Here is a 26,626-nt window from a genome sequence, read left to right on the forward strand (position 1 = left end):
AACAAGGTTCACAATATGAAAAAGTTTGGGAAACCCTGCTCTGTAGGACGAGTACAGAAACCTTTAATAGCAAGGGTGTTAATTGTTACAGGCCATACGTTTGCCAGGGATTGCCAGAAATCATCTGTCTTTGCGTTCTGGAACTGGTATTGCTTTAGGTACGCCTAGGAAAAAAGAGAAGAAAATGTTTTAAATATTTGCATGTCGTTCCTCACCTGTCAAAACAATGCACATATTGTAATGTTATCTGTAGTACTAATATGCGGAATACCTTCCTAAGAGTGGTGTTATTCTTAACCAGCAAAGGCTTTGAGAGATATGTACATTTGTTTATTTCACTGCTTTCTGCACAGAAGAAAAGTAGAAACACTTTCCAAATGCAGGGTCCACAGGTTGTTCTAAAAAGGAGATCTCAGAGTATGTCTACGCTACCCGCCAGATCAGCGGGCAGCATTCGATCTAGCGAAGATCGATTTGATCGCGTCTAGTGTAGATGCGATAAATTGACCCCCGAGCCCTCTCCTGTCAACTCCTGTACTCCACCGCCATGAGAGGCGCAGGCAGAGCCAATGGGGAAGTGGCAGCAGTTGACTCACCACAGTGAAGAGACCACGATAAGTCGATCTAAGTACGTTGACTTCAGCTATGTTATTCACATAGCTGCAGTTGCGTAACTTATATAGATTCCACCCCACCCCCCCACCAGTGTAGACCAGAGATATCCCAACTCCTCCCTGTATAAGTGCAGGTTGGGAGCCATTGCTCCCACACTTCTGCCTTTGGGAAAGCCAGAAACATTGAGAAATTATTGCACAGTGAATTATAAGTGTCAAAAAATTAGTCCATATGACTTACAAACACCATTGCCTAGTAAAAATTTGGGGGGGTATGAAAGAGCTTAATGTCAGCCAGGATGAAGTGTGATTTTAATTTATACACTGTCCATAAGAGAACCAGCTTCTTCTTCCTTCTGGAAGCTAAGTTGGGTCCATTGTTTTTACAAAAAATTATTAATTTATATGTCTCAATTTAAAAACAAACTGAATCTGCAAAAACACAGCTGCTCATTGATGAGACATTTGAAAGGGTAGAATAAAGTTTCCCCATCATCCCAGTTGTGTGTGCCTTCAATAAATCAAATGGAACCATATTAATCCAAAAACGTTTCAGTACTTCCCAAAGGACAGGCCTATTCTTAAGACAGGGAGTTGGTATTTTCCAACATGATACATTAATGTGCAATGTATTAATCCTTGGAGAGGGCCTTAGACTTTGTTGTTTACTTGAGTGGACAAAATGTAGTTGTACTGTACATTTCTGCCTTATTAAATAGGTCACAAAAAGAGTTATATTAGGGGTGTCTAAAAGCAGAAATCAAAGTTGAACTACGATAATTTGGATAATTGCATTCTGTGATCAAAATCTTCTTAAAGGCTTAACTGATAACTAATAATTAGCTATTTAATGATTTCTGTTATGCTTAAATATTGAATGCTAGAACATGCTATCTCCCAGTACCGAGACTGTGACACGTCAAGCAGTATGTGATATTTTCTTTCCTAGCCTGCCTACAGAATGTTAGGTAGGTGGTGCTGTTTGTTTCAATCTCAGCCACAGCTAGTTCTGTGCTTTTATAGGGATGTGGGTAAGCAGGAAGTATTTATCATGGCAGCTTGTGCCTATAATGTGGAGTGTGACTGAATATTCCTGTCTTGTGGGACTGTCCTTGCTGATTGTACGGAAATGTTTTTGCTGTGGTTTCAATATAATCAGTCAGCTGGCCAGCGAGGATGTTCTCCCAGCCCCTCCGTATCTAGCTTGGGAGCAGTGATGAGAGCATGAGTGTAAACCGGGCTCAGGCATCTCGATCACCATATTCTGAAGATTCACTTTGAGGACTAGCTCAATGGTGAGAGATTTCTTGAAAAATGCCAGTGTAGCAACTCAGAGATCTTTGTGGGGGAGGGGAGGTGGTTGTTTTTGTGGGGCAGGGGAAAGTTTGGCATGGGTGGGTGGGGATAAGAACATATTTAATAATCCAGGAAACAAAGGCAACATGGTTAATTATTTAAAGATTTCAGAGCACAGCAGTTATGTTCTCTGTTTTTGGAGAAGAGTCCAAGTTCTGCAATTTTCTCTTTTGTGTGTATGGTATTTGGCATGTATCCTAACCATGTATCCTAGCCTCTTGGTAGGGTTAAAGTAAAACAGCCCCCCCCCCCCCCCCCGGGCCAATTAGCACCATGCATCTGGATTGACAGATGTGGAATAACTCTGGTTTCAGGCTCTGGCTTCCCTAATTGCTCTGAAAGAGGAGTTTTGTCTGTAGTGGCCTCAGGACCAGCTTCAAGTTTTTGCAGGTGCCAAGTGAATCAAGATTTGTAAAGCTTTCAGGTAGATTTCTGTAAACAGCATAGCACAACTGAATGGTCTGGAGGTACTTGATGTTAGGAAGATGCAGGAGTGCTTTGGTAGCTGGGTGACTAGGATCTAGTTAACACAGATAAGAGCATGGGGATAGAGTGTTAAGGAGGAATCAGGAGGGTATTGTTAGATATCATGTGCCTAGGGTGATCACTGGCTGGCCTTCAAACACACATACAACCCTGCAGTTCAAATTCCAACTCATTGTGAGAATTAATTTCCATTTAACATTGCTACCCATTCCCATTGCAAAGGGTTCCATAACTTCTGTATCATTACCAAACTGTACCATTATGCTGGGAATTCATGTAACCTAGCTTTTATTGTCTATACAGCTTTTTCAGATGTGGTTGAAGGAGATAGTGTATCTACATCCTGCAAAAAATGAAATTTAGATTAATTGGACTAAATGTTAGTATAGAAATGTTGTTAGGAATGAATGTTTTAGTACATAAATAGTTATCTGAAATTGTAATGAGAACACAGAAAGCGAACGTATCACATTCACTCTTCTGAGTAAAATCTTTCCCTTTCCCACGTGTGGTTTATTTTTGTTTCTGGCATGTTTTACTGTAGTACAGACCTGACATCCTTTTTGAAAATTTGCTGGTGTCATCCAATCTTGAAGCATTCTGAGAATTGATGCTCCCTACATACAAAAAGAAAGGGAATAAGGTCATTTCACACCTTTTAAAAACTAGATTCTCATTACTTTAAAAGACTTTACTAGAGTGAATATTCCATCTAGCAAAAACAGAAGTAATCTATATGGATAAAAAATTAGTTCCTTATTTCTGCAGAGCATTCTCTCTCTCACTCCTGCCATGATTCCAGATCCTGTTGTGAGACTTCAACTAAGAAATTAGGAGCTTTTAAAATGCTGTAAATCTGCAGTTTTAGATTGTACAATGACTCTACTCAAGGCTTAAATTATGCTGGGATGCTGACTTGGCATAAAAATACCAGCATCTGAAGCAAGTTGACAAGCTCTGTGACACTTACTCCTGGGGGGCCAGAAGGAGACAGTGTGATAGGGGCCTTGGGAAAGGAAGAGGGTGGGGGAAGACACCAAGGTAGAAGAAGAGAAATAAAAATGGACAGAGGAAATAATAGACAGGTGGAAGTAAGGTGACCAGATAGCAACTGTGAAAAAACGGGACGCGGTGGGGAGTAATAGGCACCTATAAAAGAAAAAGACCCAAAAAATGGGACTGTCCCTTTAAAAACGGGACATCTGGTCACCCTAGGTGGAAGAGATAAAATGGGATTGCCACAAAAAGAAGGAAAGGAAAATAAGCAAAACCCAACCTACAACTTCAAGGTTAGTAAATTTTATTTTCCTGGCAGAAAAAAAGGATAGCTGAAAAAATGTTTTGAACTGTTTAAAAAAAACAAAACAAAACTCACTGTCCCATGAGATTAGGCACTTATGTCAGTCCTCAGTAAACCTTGACTCCATTCTTTATATTACTAGGGATGACAATTTGGACACATCAGTGTGTCACTGGAGTGGTTGTTAACATTGAGTAGACTTATGCAGTAGTTAGGACTTGTCTACACTAAGACTTGGTGTGCAGCAAGCCGGGGTATGAATATACACTGCACTAGCCTGCTGCACGTTGACTGGCCACGTGGATGTGCTACCATACACTAAAAGTTCCATAGCATGCTTTGATGTAGAGCAGTGGTTTCAAACAGCAATAGACAAACCCTTAATTTGGAGACTTTCTTTTCCAATTTATTATCGCAGTTCTCAAACTGGCCAGCAGGTGTCTCTTTTCCAATGCAAAAACAGCTTTGTTATAAAAATTGGAGAGGTTGACAAGCTTCAGAACTGATTAATTATACAGACTATAAGGTCACTTTTATAAACAATGTAGAACTCTGTTTCTGATCCTCACAACACTCCTGATTGCCTTTTGTTATCCCCTTGAGGTTGTGATGATGGAGAAGAAGAACACAAGTTATATAAACCCAGTTGTTTGCACAACTTCTCTTATTTGGGCCAGATCTTAATTTGGTGTAAATTGGAATAGCTCAGCTGAAGTCAATAAATTGACACTGATTTATACCAGCTGAGTAGCTTGCCCTATTTTATTTTTTGTAAACATACTTGCTACGAGCATATTCTTATAACAGCTTTCCTGTGCCAGAGATATTGTGAGGTTACATGTGTGTAAATTTGGAAGTTTTGGTGCCTATAGTTTGTTATCACAGGGTTCCAAAATGCTGAAACTCTCAAGACTACTTCAAAAAGAGCTTATTTAAAATATTTCCTCTGGAAAAAAATGATCAATATTAGAGCTAAAATATTATGGAAAATTCAATTGTTATCTGAAGACAATGCATTAAACTGTTAAATTAAACTGTGAGAGAGAGATGGAGTGTAATAATTCAAGTGCAAATCTCAAAACAACTTTAACTGTGGAGTCACTAATACCAGCTCTATTATATGGTCAAACTGTCTTTTACCTAATGGAGAGACAAGTGGGTGAGGTAATATCTTTTATTGGACCAACTTCTGTTGGTGAGAGAGACAAGCTTTTGAGCTTCCACAGAGCTCTTCTTCAGGAGCCAGGGATATAATTTATCTTGAATCTGAGTACCACCATTTTGTGGATTTAACTTGGACTATTCTTATTGTCTGTAGGTAAATCTCTGATAAGATTAGTTTGCTTCCTTTCAAGTAACACTCAAAATAATGAAGAAAGCCTCTTATGAAAGTGAGTGACAGTTGACAACTCACCATTTGGAACTCAATGTCCATTTAATCAGAACACATAAATATGACCTGAAGAAGAGCTTTGTGGAAGCTCAAAAGCTTTTGTGTCTCACCACAGTCGCTGACTTTTGGTTTTTGCCAGTGGGCGCTCCTCTCCGCACCCTCTCCCGCATGCGAGTGGGGATGGGGACTTGGGGCGGAGCAGGCGGCGGGGCCATGGTCCTGGCACTGGGGCACACGAAAGATTAATCTGCAGGTGCGGAGCACTCCCTATTTTTTGGGGGGGGTGATGCTTGAGCCCCAGTGCACCCACAGAGTCAGAGCCTATCTCTCTCACCAACAGGAGTTGGTCCAGTAAAAGATATTACCTCACCCACCTTGTCTCTCTGATACCCTGGAACTGACACGGCTACAGCAACACTGCATTTTACCTAACTTGACTTTTCTACCTATGTTGTGCCCTATCAATCAGATCCTGACCAGGTATGTAATTACAGAATGTGCTGTGATGGCTCCATAGACCCTAAAAAATTCATTGCATCTTTAGACTGTATAAACATTTTTACACATTCTGATTAAGTTGACGTTGAGTTCCAAATTGCATGTTCATTGTCAACTGTCATAGAATTTCATAAGAGGTTTTCTTAGTTTTAATATTTAAAATATATCCCCATTATATATATATCAAACATTTCAGGTGTCTGCAGAATAGTGGTTTATCTTAAAATATTCAGTTTTGTGGCAACTGTGTAAGCACAAAGGGGAGGGTGAATTAAAGATGGGAGTTTTCTATCCAGTTTCTTTTGCAGTATAGTACCATCTGGGTACCTTTTAAAACTTGTAGAAAACAAGAAGGTGTCTCTTACTGCATTGGTGAAACTTAAATCAGCTTTAGATCCAGAGTGTCTGATTTTACTCTACATATCTTGGCTATTATTGGTTTGACCAGGGCTGCTAGAATGGCAATTTACCTAATGGTTTATGGTTTGGCTACTGGACATTTATGATGCAATAAATACTGACTTACAGGTCTGTCTCATCTTACGCGGGGGTTCCGTTCCACGGTTAGCGCGTAAAGCGAAAACCGCATATAGTCAAAATTACATTGAGTTCAATGGCAGGCGAAATCGCCTGTACTACAGGTACAGTATTAAAATTGTTATTTTTCTCTTTTTTTTTTTTGGTTTTTGCCGACCGCGTAAAGCTGAAATCGCGCATGTTAAATGCGCGTAAGATGCGACAGACCTGTATATTGTTGGGTACAGGTGCTAACAATTGGGGAGGGGGGAGACTGTAAAAGAAATAGCCTACTCAGGTGTAGGGCTAGCTAATAACTTAATTGGCCTCTCAGAGTTGGTAAGACAACTCCCACCTTTTCATGCTCTGTGTGTGTGTATATATATCTCCTCACCATATGTTCCATTCTATGCGTCCGAAGAAGTGGGCTGTAGCCCACGAAAGCTTATGCTCAAATAAATTTGTTAGTCTCTAAGGTGCCACAAGTACTCCTGTTCTTTTTGCAGCTACAGACTAACATGGCTGCGACTCTGAAACCTAATAAAAAGAGAGACCTAACACTCAAGAGGATTTTGTTCTAGACATAGCTGAGGCTAAAATCAGTGAAAGATACATTTTTGCTTAGCATAGGCTGGATGTAATGTTAACGTTAGAATTTCTACATACAGGGTTCTGAAGGAAAGATACAAAAGCACAATCTATAGTTTGTTCACTAAGGATTTAAGGAATTCAACTCAAAATCTTAAGCCTACTAAATTTTTTGTGAAATCAGATTTTCGAATGTGATTAATCATGGGGAATCTCTGAATTCTTTAACTGCTCTCTTGGAGTGTAGTGTGCAATGGAGAATTTGAATGATTAGAGGAAACCTTATCTATACCATCAAATAGGAAAGAGCTGTAGAGTTGTACAAGAAGTTGTTAACCTAAACAGTTTAAGTATACTAAAAACAGTAAATGGCAGGAATAATTTGCAGTAACAAGCCACTGGGTCAAATCCTTGACTTCCTCCTACAAGTACTCCCACTAAAAGCAGTGGTCTTATCTAAAAAGTTCCCTACTGTCATTAACACTGTTTCAGCAACATTAGGTACCCTAGCTTAGATGGGCGGCTGGCTGCTGCCATTCTTACCACCACTAGGTCGATTAGCTGCTCACGCTAGGGTAATTCCATCACTGACAATGGGAACTGTAGGGTGGACAAGGTTCCAGAGGCTGCTAACATTTTAATCCCCACATTTCTACATGTGGTGTGAGCAGATTTAGATGGCACAGTGGTCAGAACACTGATGTCTGCCTGGAGGCATGGCTAAATTATTGTTCTCGCAGTTGCTGTAACCTGAAACAGTGTTAGTAAGAACAATGAGAAGTTCTTGTGACACCTTAGAGACTAACAAATTTATTTGGGCATAAGCTTTCATGGGCTATAACCCACTTCATCAGATGCATGGAGTGAAAAATACAGTAAGCAGGTATAAATGTATGGCCCATGAAAAGATGTGAGTTGCCTTACCAATGCGAGGGGGGGTGTCAGTGCTAATGAGGCCAATTCAATCAGGGTGGATGTGGCCCATTCCCAACAGTTGACAAGAAGGTGTGAGTATCAACAGAGGGAAAATTATTTTTTGTGGTGACCCACCCACTCCCAGTCTTTATTCAGGCCTAATTTGATGGTGTCAAGTTTGCAAATTAATTCCAGTTCTGCAGTTTCTCGTTGAAATTTGTTTTTGACTATTTTTTTTTTTGGTTGGAGAATGGCCACTTTTAAGTCAGTTATTGAGTCTCCAGGGAGATTGAAGTGCTCTCCTACAGACCTTGGGAGACAGGCCAGTCCTTGCTTACAGACAGCCCCCCAACCTGAAGCAAATACTCACCAACAACTACACACCACACAACAGAAACACTAACCCAGGAACCCATCCCTGCAACAAACCCCATTGCCAACTCTGTCCGCATATCTATTCAAGGGACACCATCATAGGACCTAACCACAACAGCCACGCCATTAGGGGCTTGTTCACCTGCACATCTACCAATGTGATATGCCATCATGTGCCATTAATGCCCTTCTGCCATGTACACTGGCCAAACCAGACAGTCTATGCAAAAGAATAAATGGAAACAAATCAGACATCAAGAATTGTAACATTCGAAAACCAGTAGGAGAGCACTTCAATCTCCCTGGACACTCAATTATAGACTGAAAAGTGGCCATTCTTCAACAAAAAAAACCTTCAAAAACAGACTCCAACGAGAAACTGCAGAACCGGAATTAATTTGCAAACTTGGCACCATCAAATTAGGCCTGAATAAAGACTGGGAGTGGGTGGGTCACCACAAAAAATAATTTCCCCTCTGTTGATACTCACACCTTCTTGTCAACTATTGGGAATGGGCCACATCCACCATGATTGAATTGGCCTTGTTAGCACTGACCCCCCCACTTGGTAAGGCAACTCTCATCTTTTCATGTGCTGTATATTTATACCTGCTTACTGTATTTTTCACTCCATGCATCTGATGAAGTGGGTTTTAGCTGACAAAAGCTTATGCCCAAATAAATTCTTTAGTCTCTAAGGTGCTACAAGGACTCCTCATTGTTTTTGCTGATGTAGACTAACATGGCTGCCCCTCCGAAACCTGTCACAGTATTAGTAAGAGTGGGGAACTTTTCAGAAAAAGGCTAGTGCAGACACAGGCTGATTGTCTGTCTGTGGTCTTCTTAAACCCCCTTTGTCATAGTTAAGATTATAATGTGAGGCCTCTCCTACCTTGCTGTATGATATGCCATCAAATACGGATGTTATTTCAGCTGGAGATGACACATTGACCACAATAGGGTGAGAAGACAACAAGGAGTCGTCCTTCATCACAGGCAGCACGTCGTCAATTAACACCTGATCAAGCTGGTAAACAGAAACAAAACCAGGACTGTAATTCTTACTCAAAGAACAAATAGTTTATAACTTTAAATAGAAGCTTCAGATCTGCCTTTGGTACATGGGGATGTGGATGGAGGAGGCATGAAGAATGAAATTTCACCTCTTCTACAGAACGACTTGTGCAATAGCATTATATTTCTAAGATGGGGACTTTTTCCCCTCTGTTATGATAAATTACCTCTTACAGAATCCTGTTTGAACATGTGCGTCTCACAACACAAAAAGCTCAGACTATTACCAATTTCAGCTTTGAGACATAGCACAGATGGCTATATAGACAGAGGCAGCTCTAGGTATTTTGCCACCCCAAGCACAGCAGGCAGGCTGCCTTCGGCAGCTTACCTGCGGGAGGTCCCCAGTCCCGGGGGTTCCGCGGCACGCCTGCGGGAGGTCCCACAAAGCCGCGGGACCAGCGGACCCTCCACAGGCAAACCGCCGAAGGCAACCTGCCTGCCGCCCTCGCGGCGACCGGCAGAGCGCCCTCTGTGACTTGCTGCCCCAGGCACACGCTTGGCGTGCTGGTGCCTGGAGCTACCCCTCTATATGGAGGTCAGGTTGAGGAGTGCATAGGATTTCTTCAGGAACTGTCCCTGTTTGTTTGTTCCCCCCCCCCATTTTCCTTTGTCAGATCCAGTATCCTGTGATCCATATTCGCTTAATTCCTGATTAATAGATGAGTGAGACTAAAGTTTTACATAACTTTCTGTTATACCATTCACTGGTATACAGCTCTATGGCTTAGTTATATACTGTGTCTAGATTTAAAAAGGGGCTACATAACTTCATGATCAATAACAACACGTAGTTATGTATGTTAAAGTAAGAATAATGGAATTTCATACTTCAGGTTGTAAAGAGATTAATCCAGGGCAAGAAAAGATCCCTCCCCTCCCGCCCCCACGTACAGCACAGCATTGCACAAATGAATATTGTTTTTTGGCTTTGCTTTGAAGTATCAGATATGCTCTGGTCACTGCTAAAGTAAATGTGCCAGTGATCAGTATTTTGCTATAAAGGATTTAATGTAATAAAAATTTAACAAACTAAAGTCCCCTCTCTATATACAAATAAAAGTAGGAATGTATATGGTAGGTAGAATTAATCATATTAATTTGGGAGATATGGGCCACCGCATCTGTTTTTGGCAGACAACAAAAGCACCTAATTCAGAGAAGCAGTTATTAATCCACAGTGTGTAAAATAAGCACCTGCTTTCCTTTTTTTGTGTAACACTGACAGACCCTGGTCATTGGCGGGTAGGATCGAACCTGGGATCCCTGGAGCTTAGTGCATGAGCCAAAAGCCAACTGTCTGTTAGTTAAGGCTGCAGAGCAAACTCATTAATCTCCCTCTAAGTCTCAGTGCCACTAGATGGGACAGAACACCACACCCAGGAGGTGTGCGGGTTATATACTTGTAACTCCGACAGACCCCAGTCATCGTGGTGCGAGATCGAACCTGGGACCTCTGGAGCGCTAGTGCATGAGCCTCTATCGCATGAGTTAAAAGTCAACTGGCTGCTAGTTAAGGCTGTAGAGCAAACTCATTAATATCTCTCTGTCTCTTTTGTGGTCTCAGTGCCACTAGATGGGAAGAATACCACACCCAGGAGGTGTGTGGGTTTCACTTGCAGAATCATAAAGCGAACTAATTAGTTCAGCTTCACTGTTAGCAATGTTGGGAGCTTTAGGATAGTCAGGCCACCTGCAGTCACTGCTGTTTTAAGCATTATTTTGATTAGACCTGCTCTGAGCATGGTTCTAAGTCACAGTGCTTAAAACACTTGCAGGAGCTGGATCTAGAGAACTTATTTCCCCCAACTGAACCAAAGCTGTAGAGAAAGGTTTGGATCTGAATAAATTCACCCTAAACCCGCATTTACCAATCCACCAGACTTCAAAGGGATTCACATTCCAGGTTGGATGGTGTTTCTGTAACCCCTCCCCAGTTCCAAACACACACACACTCTATTCACCTCTTCTGAATCAATAAATGGAGACTCTCCATCTCCATTTTTCAGGAGTAGGACTTATAGCCACTTTGCAAAATCTCCATGACCAGGCACATAATCCACTTATGATTCTTTACTATGATGATAAACTAATATTTTACTCATCAAAACATTAGTCTCCTCAGGTGAGCAGAACTTTGCAAGTTTTATAGACTAGTTTCAGACCAAAACCTAGTTAGCAGGACAATTTAGAAACCCAGCTAGTCCTTTCACAGTCCAACCAATAGAGATCTGTGGTATACAACCACACAAGTCAATTTGTTCAGGTATCTCCTTTAACTGTATATCTGTGTGCCACAATAATTAAGTGTACGTGCATCCAAAATAGAAAACATAGTGTAGAAATAATTACCATTTGCCAACTAGTTTCTGCAGCATTTACTCCCAGGAACTCAAAGTAACTGGCAAATCCTTCATTTAGCCACAAGTCGTCCCACCAGTCCATGGTCACAATGTTTCCAAACCACTATAATTGTAAGCATTAAATATGAAGTGTTAGCCACCATAATAAGTGTATATTATAGTTTTGCAAATCTTCATGCAGTACCTCCATTTGTTTACATTCTTCCTGTTGCCAGGAAGAAGAATTTGTCATAAAGCTAGGTTTTTAATGGGAATTCAGATGATGACTCACATTAATCATTTGTATTATGAAATTACATATAACAGCGGTGATTTGGTACTGATTCATATCCCACTGGAAGTATTTTTAGTTTCTTTCTCTTGATTTGATTTACCTTTATATAGACTAAATTTTCAAGCAGCTTCCAGAGTTTAGTTGCATCCGTTTGCAAGCTTAAATCACATATCTGCACATGTGAATGATGTGGGTGGGTGGATGTGAGAGAGATGATGTTGCAGGCAGATTTTTCAAAGGCTGGCTGAAAACCTGGTCCTAAGCATCTAATTTTCTGAGAAGAGACCATTTGCAATAATTCCAGTACTGTAAAACTCTAACAGCAGAATTGCCTTTGTGCACTTATTTTAAAGTAAGGTTTAAACTTACTTAGAAGACCTGGAACCAAATGTATGGCTGATTATTTTCATAAATGAGGTACGGATACTGTGCGCTTCTAGTGCTTTAAAAACATTAAACATTTAATAAAATCTACCTGGTGAACGAGCTCATGGGCAATCACAGCTGCCACTCTCTGTTTGTTGGATGAAGCAGATTCTTTGGGATCGTAAAGTAGGTTTGTTTCTCTGTAAGTGATCAGACCCCAGTTTTCCATAGCACCAGTACCAAAATCTGGAATAGCTATTTTATCTATATGGAAAGAAAGATAGCTGGGTAAACACTGTGTTCTCTAAGATTCTTAAGTGATATTTCCTTTTTAGGTAGGAAGATATTCATCTGCTTATTCACAACATAAGATAATAACTTGTTTTGTTGCCCACCATTTGACAGTCTTCTATATTCCTTACTGCGATGACAGAGTGAACCCCAGGATCTCTGTTCCTATGTGTAGGATGCTCAGTGATACATGGGGTAGACCCTCAATTGACTGTAGATTGTCATAGCCGCATTGACTTTAATGTAGCTCTGACAGTTTACACTAGTCAAAGATCTGTCCCCAGATAAAGTGCTGTTCAAACTATGGAAATACACATGTGATCCAACACTTAAATTTGGCTCCAGAAATTAGTATTTTCTAGGGATATGCTGTAGGCAATAAAGCATCTGAAACTGTCTGTAGCATAATGAGGCATGTCATTGTTTGTCACTCTCTTGAATAACAAATATTTGTTGACTTATTAACTGAAGCTAATCCCCCATATGGTGAAGAACATTTGCTTCTCATTCAAACTGTGGAGTCACTTCTTCATGTTCCATAATCAGTACAAGTTAAAATGAGAATTATGGACTCGCAGATGACAGAACAAGAAGCAATGGTCTCCAGTTGCAATAAGGGAGGTCTAGGTTGGATATTAGGAAAAACTATTTCACTAGGAGAGTGGTGAAGCACTGGAATGCGTTACCTAGGGAGATGGTGGAATCTCCATCCTTATAAGTTTTTAAGGCCTGGCTTGACAAAGCCCTGGCTGAGATGATTTAGTTGGGGTTGGTTCTGCTTTGAGCAGGGGGTTGGACTAGATGACCTCCTGAGGTCCCTTCCAACCCTAATCTTCCATGATTCTATGATTGGCCATACCCTTATCCTCGCAGAACAGAATGCAAGGGTAAAATAAAAATCAATTCAAAATTGGACAGAAAGCCTTACACACATCTCTAATTGCAAGTGTTTATTCTAGCCAGCATGGTGACTGGTCATAGCTGTCAACTTGGCAAGGTCTGCGGGACACATTATACAATCTGTCAAAAGATCCAAAATGAGGAACACAAGAAAAATAGTGATGCCAGAAGCTTTGATGCGATAGTAAATTAATTTATTTAAAATAATAATTTTGTTAAAACCCTCTTTGATTCATTATTTCTGATTTAATCAATTTATAATAATGAAGGGACAATGTCATAAAGATATGAAGGAAAGATGGACTTTTGGTTTTGAACTGGAGAATTGAGCTGTTTGTCTCCTACAGCTTGGCACTTTGAGGAGCACAATATAAAATCTATAAGCTGGTCTACATTACAAATATTATTAATTCAGGGGACAGAATTCCACTTTGCAAAGTAGATGGGACCTTATCAACGTTCTTTAACTGAGCATCAGAAACATGCACTTGGTTATAGATAGTTAAGATCCAGTTTAAATGAATCCACAATTGGAGCCAGCTTGTAGCCAGGTAAAGGGACAACTGTGTTGTAGCTAGGTCTCCTGACTTACTTGTAATTTTTGTGTAGATGGACATTTATAGCAACTCAGTTGATATTTAGGGGTGAGGACAAGAGGAAGATCAAAACTTTCAGAGAATTTAGCATGTTAATTGCTTTACATGGATAATCCATTAGACAATGCAAAGAATCCTGTGGCACCTTATAGACTAACAGACGTTTTGCAGCATGAGCTTTCGTGGGTGAATACCCACTTCTTCAGATGCAAGACATCTGAAGAAGTGGGTATTCACCCACGAAAGCTCATGCTGCAAAACGTCTGTTAGTCTATAAGGTGCCACAGGATTCTTTGCTGCTTCTACAGAACCAGACTAACACGGCTACCCCTCTGATACTTGACACCATTAGACAATGCATAGCATGATTATTTAAAAAAAAAAAATTCCTCTGGCTACCTTAACATTTTTTTAACATGTCCATTCTTTTGAGTTAAGTTTATAAACCTTAATAAACTATACCTTTGGATTTTATAGAAGAGGATACTTCTATAGCTTTTTCACAGCTCTAATTGTATCCCCAATTAGTTCAAATTTCACAATTCAGATCCAGATTTCAAACATCCAAATTTAGGGATGCTCAGTTCCAATGTTTTGCTCTGGGACCTTAAAATATAAGGGCTACAGGCAAAATTTGGTTCAGTATCAAGGTTGGTTTTGTTTGAATCTGGGCTCTTCATTCAACCCATCTATAGAAAATAACTTATAGTCGTGGATCCAAACTCCACCTTGGTGGAAATGGATACACAGAAATTGGAGCAAGTCACATGACTTACATAATTTATGTCACTGGTAACTCTGGTTGAGAAGTTTCCTTGGGAGCTGAACCAGTTTATCTCAAGCTGCATCTGGCTGTATTTAGCCCATATTGTTTCTCTGTTGATGTCACCAACATTTCTCGTTATTTAAAATTGGACACTCTAAAATAGCAGTGTTTAGTGCCAGTGTTTTGGATTCAAGCTGCCAGAATGAAGGGAGGAGAATGTCCTAATTGGGTCTGAGCCTCTCATCTTGACATACAAGAGAGTCTTGAACTATAAAGTCTTAATCTCAGCAGATTTCTGCATAGCTAGAAGCAAAATTTCTATATTCTCACTCTCCCATGAAATAACAATGACTCGGAGCAGAAAACAAAACTCTGATAGTAAATTAAGAGAATGAAGAATATAAATGGTAGTAATCACCTAATTTTGGAAGAGAGTAGTTCATATCAAAATACTGTTCAAAGTAGTCAAATACAACTTTAGTAACACTTGCTGCATATTCTGCTGTGTGTATTTGCTGTGGCTGTGCATATATCCTGAGCTGTAAAACAAAGTGGAGAAATACAATTAGAGCAGATCCCAGTTGGACAAAACAAATCAAATTATATTTAGCACTGAGGCATCGTTTAGCAAAGAGAAGGATAATATGGCTGACTTTTCTTCTCTGGAAGATTAAACCTAACACTAAAACCCTTGTCTAAACCACTTATATGATGAGGCTTATGAAATGTCAATTTTATATATAGATTAAATCCATGTGTAACCACCCCAGATCTATGCACGATTCATCCATGAAACATTATGAGCTTATTTTCTTCATTCCTCCCAGCCACTCTCACTCCATCATTTCCGTTTTTTGTCCAGTCTTAGATTACAAGCTCTTTGGGTGGGAATTCTGTCTTTACTTGTTTTGTAAGGTACCATTCGCATCTACGGGGTTATACTGTATAAGTAAAAAATAACACTAAGGGACAAACCAAGGCTATATTTTGCTAACCCACATTTCTGCCTGATCCTCTGCTTTCAACAAATTCTATCTGGACTTTTGTTAATTAGGATTTGACCTTTGACCTCATTTCCCAATAATTAGTGGAAGCCACCACATCAAATTTGAATAGATTTAGGAAACTTATTTGTTGGAAGACCAGCTATGCTTTTCAGTGTTTTGAAGGGATAGCTTCCCCAAATTAACACTCTTAAGCTTTGCCACTGTTACTGATAGACTCCTTCTAAGAAACAATAGTCATGCATGCTCTCCTAAGACTAGTGCATGAGACAAGAAGGGCTGCAACCCGCTATCAGCAAAACAGCTCAACTGACCATATAAACATACAAAGAAAACCAGCTGGAAAAAAGGGTGGTTTTTTTCCCTCTAGTCGTCTGGTATCTTAGAGTTTCCTTGTAACAAGAGTAGGTACACAATTATATTCCACAATTCTCTGCTATAGAAGTGCACCGTACAGGGAAGAGGAGGTAGGGAACACCTTCATCACACAGACCTACCAGTGCAGGATTGCAACCTAGCATTTCAGGGCATTGGATCAAGGAGCTGGCACATCCTGGGCCCAGGAGGGTATAGTCATAGAATCATAGAATCTCAGGGTTGGAAGGGACCTCAGGAGGTCATCTAGTCCAACCCCCTGCTCAAAGCAGGACCAAACCCAACTAAATCATCCCAGCCAGGGCTTTGTCAAGCCTGACCTTAAAAACCTCTAAGGAAGGAGATTCCACTACCTCCCTAGGTAACCCATTCCAGTTCTTCACCACCCTACTAGTGAAAAAGTTTTTCCTAATATCCAGTCAAATGGTTATACTTCTGGAGCCAACAGAGGAGATGACGGAGACAGACTGACAGATGCAGAGGGAACTGATAGACATACACTCGCTGCTGTGGTCGCTTTATTGTTCTGGCAGCAAAAGCTTTGCACTTGGGGATGGAGAGGGTGGGAGGGAGGAGAGTACAGAGTCCCCAGAACTTTTAAAGGGAAGGACATCACACAGTCATTGGTCTCTCTATATGTTTCATTTAGTGGATAGATATTGTTCCTTTTTGAAGCAATAGTAAAGTGTGCTCTGCTGTATGTTTCCTTCACTTTCCTCCCCAGATCTGGTTACCCTTAGCATTCCAGTTCTGCACTGGCAGGGCAGTTTCTCAACTTTTCATGGTTCAGGTAAGTGTAGGAAATTGCCTTTAATAGAAGGGTTGCAGACTAAACTCTGTCTGACTATTAACATTAATATTATAAAAATAGACTGGCAGTGGAGTAAGGTAGGAATAGGCCTGTATGATAGCTGCTAAGCCATCTGCAAAGTATCATGCTTAGAGCTTGGCTTGCGAGAGTGATATTTTAATAGAAAATTCCAAAGCTGGTATGAGGAGGATAGGCTCTTGCTTTTATGAGGTAATATGCATGTTCTGTGATATTTCTTACTTGGATTTGTTTATTCTAACCTGCAAACTACAGACTAGTCAATTACCTCTGTAGTATGTTTGGCTATGAAGGTGTATGCATGCACATTTTAAATCCATAATTATAATTTTTAATGAAGAGGAGAAAAGTGATATGCCAAGTGCTGATTTTTCATGCTTCCACTATCTGTGATCAGGAACTGCTGCTGCCGCATGGTAATTCATTTTGTATTACTATTTAGCAATGGAATATCCCCCAGGCTTAAGAGACCAAGGACCTTTTCCTTCAAAAATGTACAATTAGAGCTGGATGGGCATTTTTTGGCGAAACAGTTTTTTTTCAGAAAATGCCAATTTGTCAAAATCAAAACTTTTCTGAGAAAAGTATTTGTGCTGACAAAGCTTTCATCTGGAAGGTTTCTCGGGTCCAGGATGGAATTTATGTTCAAAAGGAAAAGAGAGAGAATCCAGAATAGGCCGTAATCCAGGGGTGAGGACACTCACCTGGGATGTGGAAAATCTAGCTTCAAATTCCTGCTCTGAATCAGGCAGGGATTTGAACCTGGGTCTTCCATATCCCAAGGGTGTGCCCTGACCATTGGGTTTATTGGTTATTCTGGTGTCTGCCCCTCACTCTTTTGCACTCTCACACACATACCATAAATTCCTGGATCCAAGAAACCTTCCAGATGAAAGTTTAGTCAAAAATGATAGGTGTCCACAAAAACGTTCACTTTAATGAATCCGAATCTTCTCATGGAAAAAATGTTCCCTTGAAAAAAATCCTGACCGAGTCTAGGCTTTGAACTGGACAAAGGAGTTGGCCTGTGGTGAGGAGCCATGGTTGGCAGTTGATAGCTTAATTGCTTTGTACTGAAGCCTTTCTTCAAGGAAAAGTGGTGAGGAAGATAACTGAAAGGAAAAAAAAAACAGCTTCTAAAATTTAATTGGGCTTTCATCAGGACCATGGGATTTCCACGAGGGTTGGTTTGCAATTACTGTTTGCAACTTTCCCTTCAGTAATCTCTTTACTCAGTTTAGGGTGCTTTATTCCCCTAGCTGATCCATACTCGAAAATCTCTTGCACCTGTCAGAACCTACTTTTATGTTTGATTTGTGTAATCTCCCTTTATGAAACTCAAAACATAGATTTAACATCTGATGTGAAGTAGTAATCGATTCCTTATGATCATTTAAAGCTGCAGGCATTTTATTCATTCTCTCTTCCACCCTTATCTCTGCCAGATCAACAACTCAGAAGGGATCCCAAAAGAGTTTTAAGAGCTTTTATTGTATATTGTGAGACTTCTGTGTAATTGCATTGTTTTGTTTTGATAAAAAGCAATATATTGTCTATATATCAATATATAAAGCAATATATCACTAACTTATGCTGCTATGGAGTTTGTAGAGCTGGTCAAATGATTTATTGCCAATAATTAATCCAGTGAGCACTGGCATTTTCTTTTGAATAAATTATTTGTCAGTCGATTTGTCCCATTGTTTAACTACCAGTGCTGATCATTATGGTAAGGCTTGGTCTACATTTCAAAGTTTTTCCAGCATAACTATTTTGGTTAAGGGTGTTCCTAACTGAAATAGTTATACTGGTGAAAGGCCTAGGGTGGGCAAAATGATATTGGTAAAAAGGTGCGTTACATTTGTATAATTTATTCTGCCTCCAGAACTGAAATAAGCTATACTGGTATTAGCACTTTTTTTTACCAGTATAATTGCTTCCACATTAAGGGGGCGCTGCTGCTTTAGCTACATCTAAGCAGCAAAACTTTCTAGTGTAGCCAAACCTTTAGGCATTTTTATTGACTAATGTAAATAAAACGTGTAAGAACTATAGCCCAAACTAGATGGGGATTCTTCATGCAAACTCTGTTCTGGTATTAACATCCTTCCCCCCATACACACACTTTAAAGCGCTATATAAGAGTGAGGTATGTATTTGTAACTTGTAGATATTCACTTTTATTCACAAAAGCTACAGTCATACCATAACTTTGCTTTAATATTCCCTTTTGAAACAACAAAGGTCAGTCCCTAACTCACAACCTAGAGTGTGGTAGCTGAACGTAGAATGGGAGGGCTTTTGTATATACTAAACAACGACTTTGTGTGCGGTTGCAGCACTCCACTTTTTTCCCTGAATACATTTTGCAAAAGACCCATGCAAATTCTGATCATGTAGATGATTAAGCTCTAGAGAGAGTGTGTCTAGGCTAGATAAACATAGTCCTGACACTGAAAACAAGTGGAGCAGCCTATCTGAGAACTACAGTAGCACCTTGCTCTAAAGGTTTGGAGTCACAGTTTATGGCTTAGATTTGCAACTAAACAAACACAATTTTTTTTAAAAATCAAGGATACTGCATCACATCGCAAAATGTATTCTGGTCACGTATTTAGACAAATGCGCAAAGATGTACAAATACGTAAAGTTTTAGAGTAAGGAGACCTCAGCACAGCGCTGTGCTATTAGATCTTTGCTAAGAAGTGGGGTGAGATTCTGGGATTTTTGTGAAAACCCTATAACTTAGGAAGGGATTGAGTGCAGATTGGGACACTTGAGGCAAAGTACTGACATAGTGAGTCAATGGCAGTATTGAGAATATAATCCAGAAATCTGGATTCCCAGTCATTAGACAGTATTGTCTCTAGAACAGTAATAAAATAGCCCGAGCAAATGGTTAAAACATCCTTACTGCAAAAGTGTGTTGTCTGATTCTTAGAAGAGTAAGAAGGGAACTAGCAACAGCACCACACTGGAAGAATTTTTTTGTGTCTCATTGAAAAACTTGGACAAATAACTAGTTAACAGGGGTTGAACATTCCAGATTATGTTCAGGCTCAATAAGAGGTTGAGTGAAAGGCTAAATCATGGGTGGGGTTTCACGTCAGATTCAACAACTCTGGTAAAACCTTGTGAACTCATCCCACAAGATTTTGAATAGTAAAAATCTCATGAGTAGAGCCATTCTTATAAGATTTTTGGCTGAATCCAAACCAGAATTGGAAAACAGACTCCTTACTCTTTTGGATACAATATGGAACCAAAATTATAGGAGCCCGTTCAGATTTGTGGATTCAAATCCAAACATACTCAGTTCAGAAGACCTGAGGTTTCAGCCCTTCAGGGCAGGGACTGTCTCTTTTTAACATGTGTCTGCATCACTCCTACTCTGACTGGGGCATATAGGCACTATTGTAATATAATTAATAACTGTATACAATACATTTTTATATAACAATGCATTGCTATGACTCAAGTTTTTCAATGTTGTTGATTAATAAGCAAGAGAGACATGAGGTCCACATAGACTCATAGCGTTTAAGGCCAGAAGGGACTATTTTGATCATCTAGTTTGACTTCCTGCAGAACACAGGCCATAAGAATGAGAAGATTAAGCAATACAATATGAAAAGCTGATTTATGTTTTTTAAAACTCGCATCTGGAATGTGTTCAGAATGAAAATTGGACTTACAGGAATTCCACTGGCAGACGTTCTTTCTACCCATTCAAACTGGTGCACAGCAAAGCACACCAAATATGTGCTCATTGGGACAGATTTCTGAAAAGTTGTCCTGTTCCAGCCATCACCCACTTGAACTGTTTGCTGAAGAAGGAGAAAAATAATTCTTACCTTGTGAAACTGCAAACATGTGCATAAAAGAGTAAAACATTCAGCTATAGGAACATAGAGCTATAGGAATGACGAATTGTCTCTCTGGCTTTACACAGCTCATGGGATGGGAACATGCAAAGAGATTTTTTTCTTAAAGGTGGAATGCATATGATGGGGCTTTGTTTTTATGCACTAATAATGAGTTTTATTATTTCTAGATGTTTGCATTAAGAAATCAAACCGTGCATGTCTGTGCTTATATACTCTTGTTAAGATGAGCTTTTCAATATGCTTGAGTCCCATTTAATGTATTTTCTAGCTAGCCTTCTTGAAATGGCTCCATAAAACCAAAATGTTGAAGAAATTAAAGATGGGAGCAAATTATGCCCTCCTTTAAACCTGCACAACTTTCCTGAAGCTAGTGAGGTAGTACAGATGTAACTGAGGGCAGAATTTAGCCCACTGAATCCAATCCAGTGTCAGTAGTAATTAGTGCTATAAACCTTGGTGGGTTTGCTTTGCAAGGGGTTGTTCAGACACCCTTTTGTTCTTAGAGCTGGCCAGATTTTTGGTTTGTTAATCCATTGCAAGCCAGTCCTGATATTTAGCAAATGTACTTGGTATTCTTAAATATTTGCTGAATCGTTTGGACAAATTACTTCAACTGTTCATTATTTGTTACTTGTCATGTGGTGTGTATATATATCTCTGGTTGGATGACTCTCTATAAAAGTAAAAAAAGCCAATGGCAAATAATAGATACTATACCTATAGTAGAAATACAATAAACTTCCTTTACATGAATAACAGATGTTTTGATACCACAAGCAAGAGTGAAACAAATTAAAGTAAATTATTTATATAGTCACAAATCTGTTTTTTCCCATTATTCGAGCAGCTCTGTTCTGATATCTCTTGTCCCCAATATCCCTTTGAGTTTTTAAGACTGTGGAGGGGCGAATACCCCCTAATCTCAAAGAAACATTCAAATGAAATCAGCATCTCCCCTGTTCTTTCAAAAGTAAATTTCACACAATTTCAGTGCAAAATAATTGATCAATCAAATCCTTTTGTAGACCCTTGCTTCAGTATTTTATGCTTTGAACATCTTTCCAAAATATGTTAACTGTGCTTCTACTTTTAACTTACTCAAATTGCTCCTAGAAACTCCATCAGCATTTCCTACAAAAATGAAGTAGTCTATGAAAAACATCAGTAAGTTTCTAAGCTATGTCTACACTCAGGAAAAAAGGGTGTATTTTTAGCATATAAAAACACAAGAGAGACCATACTGGATCAGACCATGGTCCACTTTTCCCAGTTGCCTGTGTCTGACAGTAGACCATACCAGAGTTTCAGGGAGAGTGTACAGAACAGGGCAGTTAGGGGTGGATCACTCCATATCTTCCACTCCTGGCTTCTGGTAGTCAGAAGTTTAGGGTCACCCCAAAGCATGCAGTTGTGTCCCTGTCCATTCTGGTTAATAGCCATTGTTGGACCTATCCTCCGTGAACTTATCTAGTTCTTTTCTGAACCCAGTTATACTTTTGGCCATCAAAACATCCTATGGCAACAGAATTCCACAGGTTAGTTGTGTATGTATGAAAAAATACTTCCTCTTGTTTGTATAAAATCTGCCACCTATTAATTTTATCAGGTGACCCCTGGTTTTTGTATTGTGGGAAAGAGTAAATAACAGTCTCTATTCACTTTTTTCACATCATTCATGATTTTATAGACTGCTGTCATAACCCCACTTAGTTGTCTTTTTTCTCAGATGAACATTCCTAATCGTTTTAGTCTCTCCTCACAAATAAGTAGTCCAAACCCTTGCTCATCTTTGTTGCCCTTCTCTGAACCTTTTCCAGTTCCACTATATCCTTTTTGAGATAGGGCTACCAGAACTGGACACAGTATTCAAAGTGTGGGTGCACCATGGATTTATATAGTGGCATTATGATATTTTCTGCCTTAATTTCTATCTCTTAGTTCTTAACGTTCTGTTAGCCTTTTTGACTGCTGCTGCACACTGAGTAGAAGTTTTCTGAGAACTATCCATGGTGATTCCAAGATTTTTCTTGACTGATAATAGCTAATTTAGAACCCATCATTAAATATGTGTATTACTTTGCACTTATCAACACTGAATTTGGTCCTGCTTTGAGCGGGGGATTGAACTAGATGACCTCCTGAGGTCCCTTCCAACCCTGATATTCTATGAATTTCATCTGCCGTTTTGTTGCCCAGTCACCATTTCTGGGAAATCCCTCTGTAGCTCTTTGTCAGCTCTGTGTAAGCTCGAAAGCTTTCTGTCTCACCAACAGCAGTTGGTCCAATAAAAGATATTATTCTTCCCACTTTGTGTCTTGAATATCCTGGTACCAACACGGCTACAACACCACTGTGTATCATTTATATATATCCAGTAAGGGAGGCAAGTCTACAATACTTGTGCATGTGGAAACCCCGGGATAGGCAGCTAACGAGAAAATGTGATTCTCTCCTGCACTGGGTTTGGCATTGTGTGTTGTGTTGTTCTACTGTTGAACCTTGGTGGCCAGCAATACACAACTAGGAATGATAACTAAACAACCAGTCCTATTTTATATAAATCTTATTTAACCTTAAGCTGTATAGCTTCTGAGAAAACAAATGATCTGTTAACACTCAAGGGTGTTTTGATTTGAATTACTCTTACATTTGTTTTACAGAATCATTCTACTTATGTAGTACATTTGTGAAATACATACCTCTACGGGCATGTTTGCGAGTGCTTTGAATGGTTCTTTATGGATGATTGATATGTTGTAAGTTGCCTTTTTGTTGGGCTCATCAAAGCAAGGAAACGACTTCCGTGCATCTGTTGGCTCATGATCGGTAGCTGCTATGCTCCTTTAAAATAAACAAAAAGATTGTTGCATTGTCCTACGCCTTCACGATAGCCATTCTTTGTTATTTCCATGTGTGAACATAATTGTTTGTTAGTACTGCAAACTGTAGTAGAACCAGCAAAAGTTGTATTGTCAGTGGTCTTTTTATAAAGATACAACTTAAATATTTATAACCCCCCAAATATACTTCGGCTTCTAGAAGTCACGACCAGTAGGTGTTTGAACAATAAACAGGTAAAACTGCTAATCACAAATGGAGGATGTGCTTAAATATTTTTTAAGCGCAGGAAAAGTAAAACACAAGCGGTTCCTCCCCTAGTAAGGGGAAAATCCTGCTCATCCTACCAATGTGAGTAATCCCATTGACTTCGTATTAGTAAACATTAGTAATGTCCTCAACTAAAAGAAAACTAAGGCCCTGATCTAGCGATGAGCTCTGAATGAACGGACTGCTCTGCCCATAGGAAGCACCACTGATTGGGTCTTCCTGGAGCTCATTACAGGATCAGGACCTGAGCTTCTCTTGGAAAGACATCTTCAAAAGTTTCTGAGTGATGGTTTAACCCCACCCCAACAAAATACTGAAGCTGCCTGCACAGTACTTTCTTGTTCTAGGCATTTATCACTTAGAGGTTACCCTGTACATCTGCCTGCCAGTGCTGCTAAACTTTACTGACTCCAGCAATGAATTGTGCATTGACATGAAATGTTTGAAATAGGGTGGAACACCTAATGACAAATCAGTGCAAGTGCGTTTGCGGGTTTTAGCCTCGAAGTGAAGTGGGCTCACTTAGATAGAAATAACTAAGGGAATTGTTGCAAAATGGGATCATTTAGAAAATGTTGCCAAGGTTTTTATGAAACATCCTCCTACATGAAATCAAGTTTTCCCCTATCAGCATGCTGTTCAGGGATGGAACATGCTCTCTGTTCTGATTGATGGGGGAACGCATCTCCGATATCTCTTCAATTAATTTGGAATCCGGTACATTTTCGGACAGCATTTCTACAGCTGCTCAAGCTACATTAGGGTAAGGTGTGGATTTTTTGTTCTTTCCAAAAAAAAGTAATTAAAAATACTCATAATAAATTATAGATCTTTACCACCATCACAAGTTTACTTGACGACCAATTTTTCAATGTTTCTGTTGCCTTTGGCTTTCCCCTGTGATGGTTAAATACTAAACTGGTCATTAAGAACCTGGAGTAGCAGCAAGGTTCATGCAGAAGTCTGAGGAGGTAATACATCTCGATTTTTTTAATATTCATATTCATTTGGACACTCACTCAAATGCCTTGAATTCATGGTCTTGGAGGAAGAAGTGTAATGAACATCACCGTATTTAAACCTCTCAAAATAGCTTAGACTTAATGGAGTTTCTTCTGCTTTGTAAGTTGTCCCGTTCTCCTCTTTTTAGGGTTTGGAAGATATTTCACAGCCAAGTTAACTTCAATCCCCTGGACAATGTTTTACAGCTGTTGCTTTAAAAAACTGTATATATTTGGACACTCTTCTATCCATGTTCCTCAAGAACCTTTTCACTGATTTATAAGGTGATAAACCATATATCCTCATGCATTTGTGGTGGGCAGAAACACCAGTGATGCAATGTCTCAATGCCACAATTCCTGGGGGTTGATTCAGAGACCTCTAGACTAGGCCATGCTCCTGTGCAGACAAGTGGCAATTAAAGAAAAAATGAAACATTGTATAACTTGGTTTTAAGATAAAAACCCTCTTTTTTTTATAAGGTGGAGTCTGCCCCTGCAATTTCTGTTGATCTCTAGGTTTTTAAAACATGAACCAGAAGTGACAAAGTTGTAAATATACCAGGAATATTAAGAGATCTGTCTGTTACCACATGCAGCTGTTGTTCCCAAAATAAAACATTGCTACATTTAGAGAGATGATAAATTACCATTTTTTGCCAAGCATATACAGATTTTCATTAGTGAGAGAGAGAGAGAGAGAATTTTTTGTCTCCCTCAGTTAAGTAATGGATTTTCATACTCTTTTTGCAAACATAGATTCATCACTTTCTCAGGGAAATTTTGGCACTTTAATAAGGATACATAGTCCTGGCAAAATGTCTTTTCTGCCTGCCACAACTGCCTTGGCTTCCTTTTAAATAGAGAAAATTCAAGCAGAGAATGGAAAACGATTTCACATCTGTGCAACCAACAAAACCGGTAATACCAGCTTCCTTATCAGCTGGAGATGTGCTCAAACTAGCACCATTTGAGCCCCCCTCCACAGCCACACAGTGCTTCACTCCAGTGGTTTGAATAAAGGGGAACTCAGATCTGAACCAGATTTTAGTTATGCAAAGCCAAGACACAGCTGCCTTGCCCATCTGTATCCTCAGTAATACCAGAAGAAAAGAAACTGGAGTTATTTCACATCTCTTGATGGCAGCTGAGGACAAAAAAAATCTGTCATGCTCCAGGCTGATGCTTATTTGGCACTTTTATAGGCCTCATTATCCTCACATCTGAGCACCTCACATTCTGTTTGTTGTATTTATCCTCACCATGACCCTGTGAGGTAGGGAAGCACTAGTATCCCCATTTCACAGATGAAGCGCAGAGAAGCTGATTGTCCAGTGTCATAGTGGAACTCTGTGACAAAGAGGAGCATTAAACCCCAGTTTCCCAAGTCCCAGGCTAGTCCCCAAACCACTGACTCATCCTTCCTCTGGGACCTAACATTGTCCTCCGGTGAATGTATAAAACCAGAGGTGGATCCAAGGGACAGTGAAGTCTGGACCCGTGCCCAGTGTATAAAGAAAAGGGGCTGCAGCAATGCTTAAGCAATCCTTTGCCCGGGCAGAAGCAGCTCTCCAGTGGGCTTTTTTCACTCCACCTCCTCCTCCCTGCCATTCTTCCTCTTCTCCATCAGCAGCCAGGTCCCACAGCTTCTGAGGCTGTTCAGGAGGAAAGCTAATTGCCAGCTGGCTCAGTCCTCTCCCAGGTCCCTCCCCCTCCTCAGAATATAGGCTGGGCTGGTAGCACTGCCTATT

General features: G+C 39.8%; 1 protein-coding gene across 1 annotated transcript in view; it reads right to left on the bottom strand.

Moving 5' to 3' along the window:
* LOC123371381 (glutamyl aminopeptidase) overlaps positions 1 to 26,626 on the bottom strand; it is a 50,762-nt gene that overhangs the window by 18,409 nt on the left and 5,727 nt on the right. The window contains exons 2-9 of the mRNA XM_045018953.1: positions 23,466 to 23,607; positions 20,575 to 20,706; positions 15,090 to 15,210; positions 12,228 to 12,382; positions 11,468 to 11,581; positions 8,934 to 9,068; positions 3,008 to 3,073; positions 99 to 164 (exon numbers count right to left, since the gene is read on the bottom strand). Of these exons, the coding sequence (XP_044874888.1) occupies positions 99 to 164; positions 3,008 to 3,073; positions 8,934 to 9,068; positions 11,468 to 11,581; positions 12,228 to 12,382; positions 15,090 to 15,210; positions 20,575 to 20,706; positions 23,466 to 23,607 (931 nt within the window). The remainder of the gene's footprint in view (positions 1 to 98; positions 165 to 3,007; positions 3,074 to 8,933; positions 9,069 to 11,467; positions 11,582 to 12,227; positions 12,383 to 15,089; positions 15,211 to 20,574; positions 20,707 to 23,465; positions 23,608 to 26,626) is intronic.

Source organism: Mauremys mutica, chromosome 5, assembly GCF_020497125.1.
Source record: "Mauremys mutica isolate MM-2020 ecotype Southern chromosome 5, ASM2049712v1, whole genome shotgun sequence".
NCBI classification, from domain to species: Eukaryota; Metazoa; Chordata; order Testudines; family Geoemydidae; genus Mauremys; species Mauremys mutica.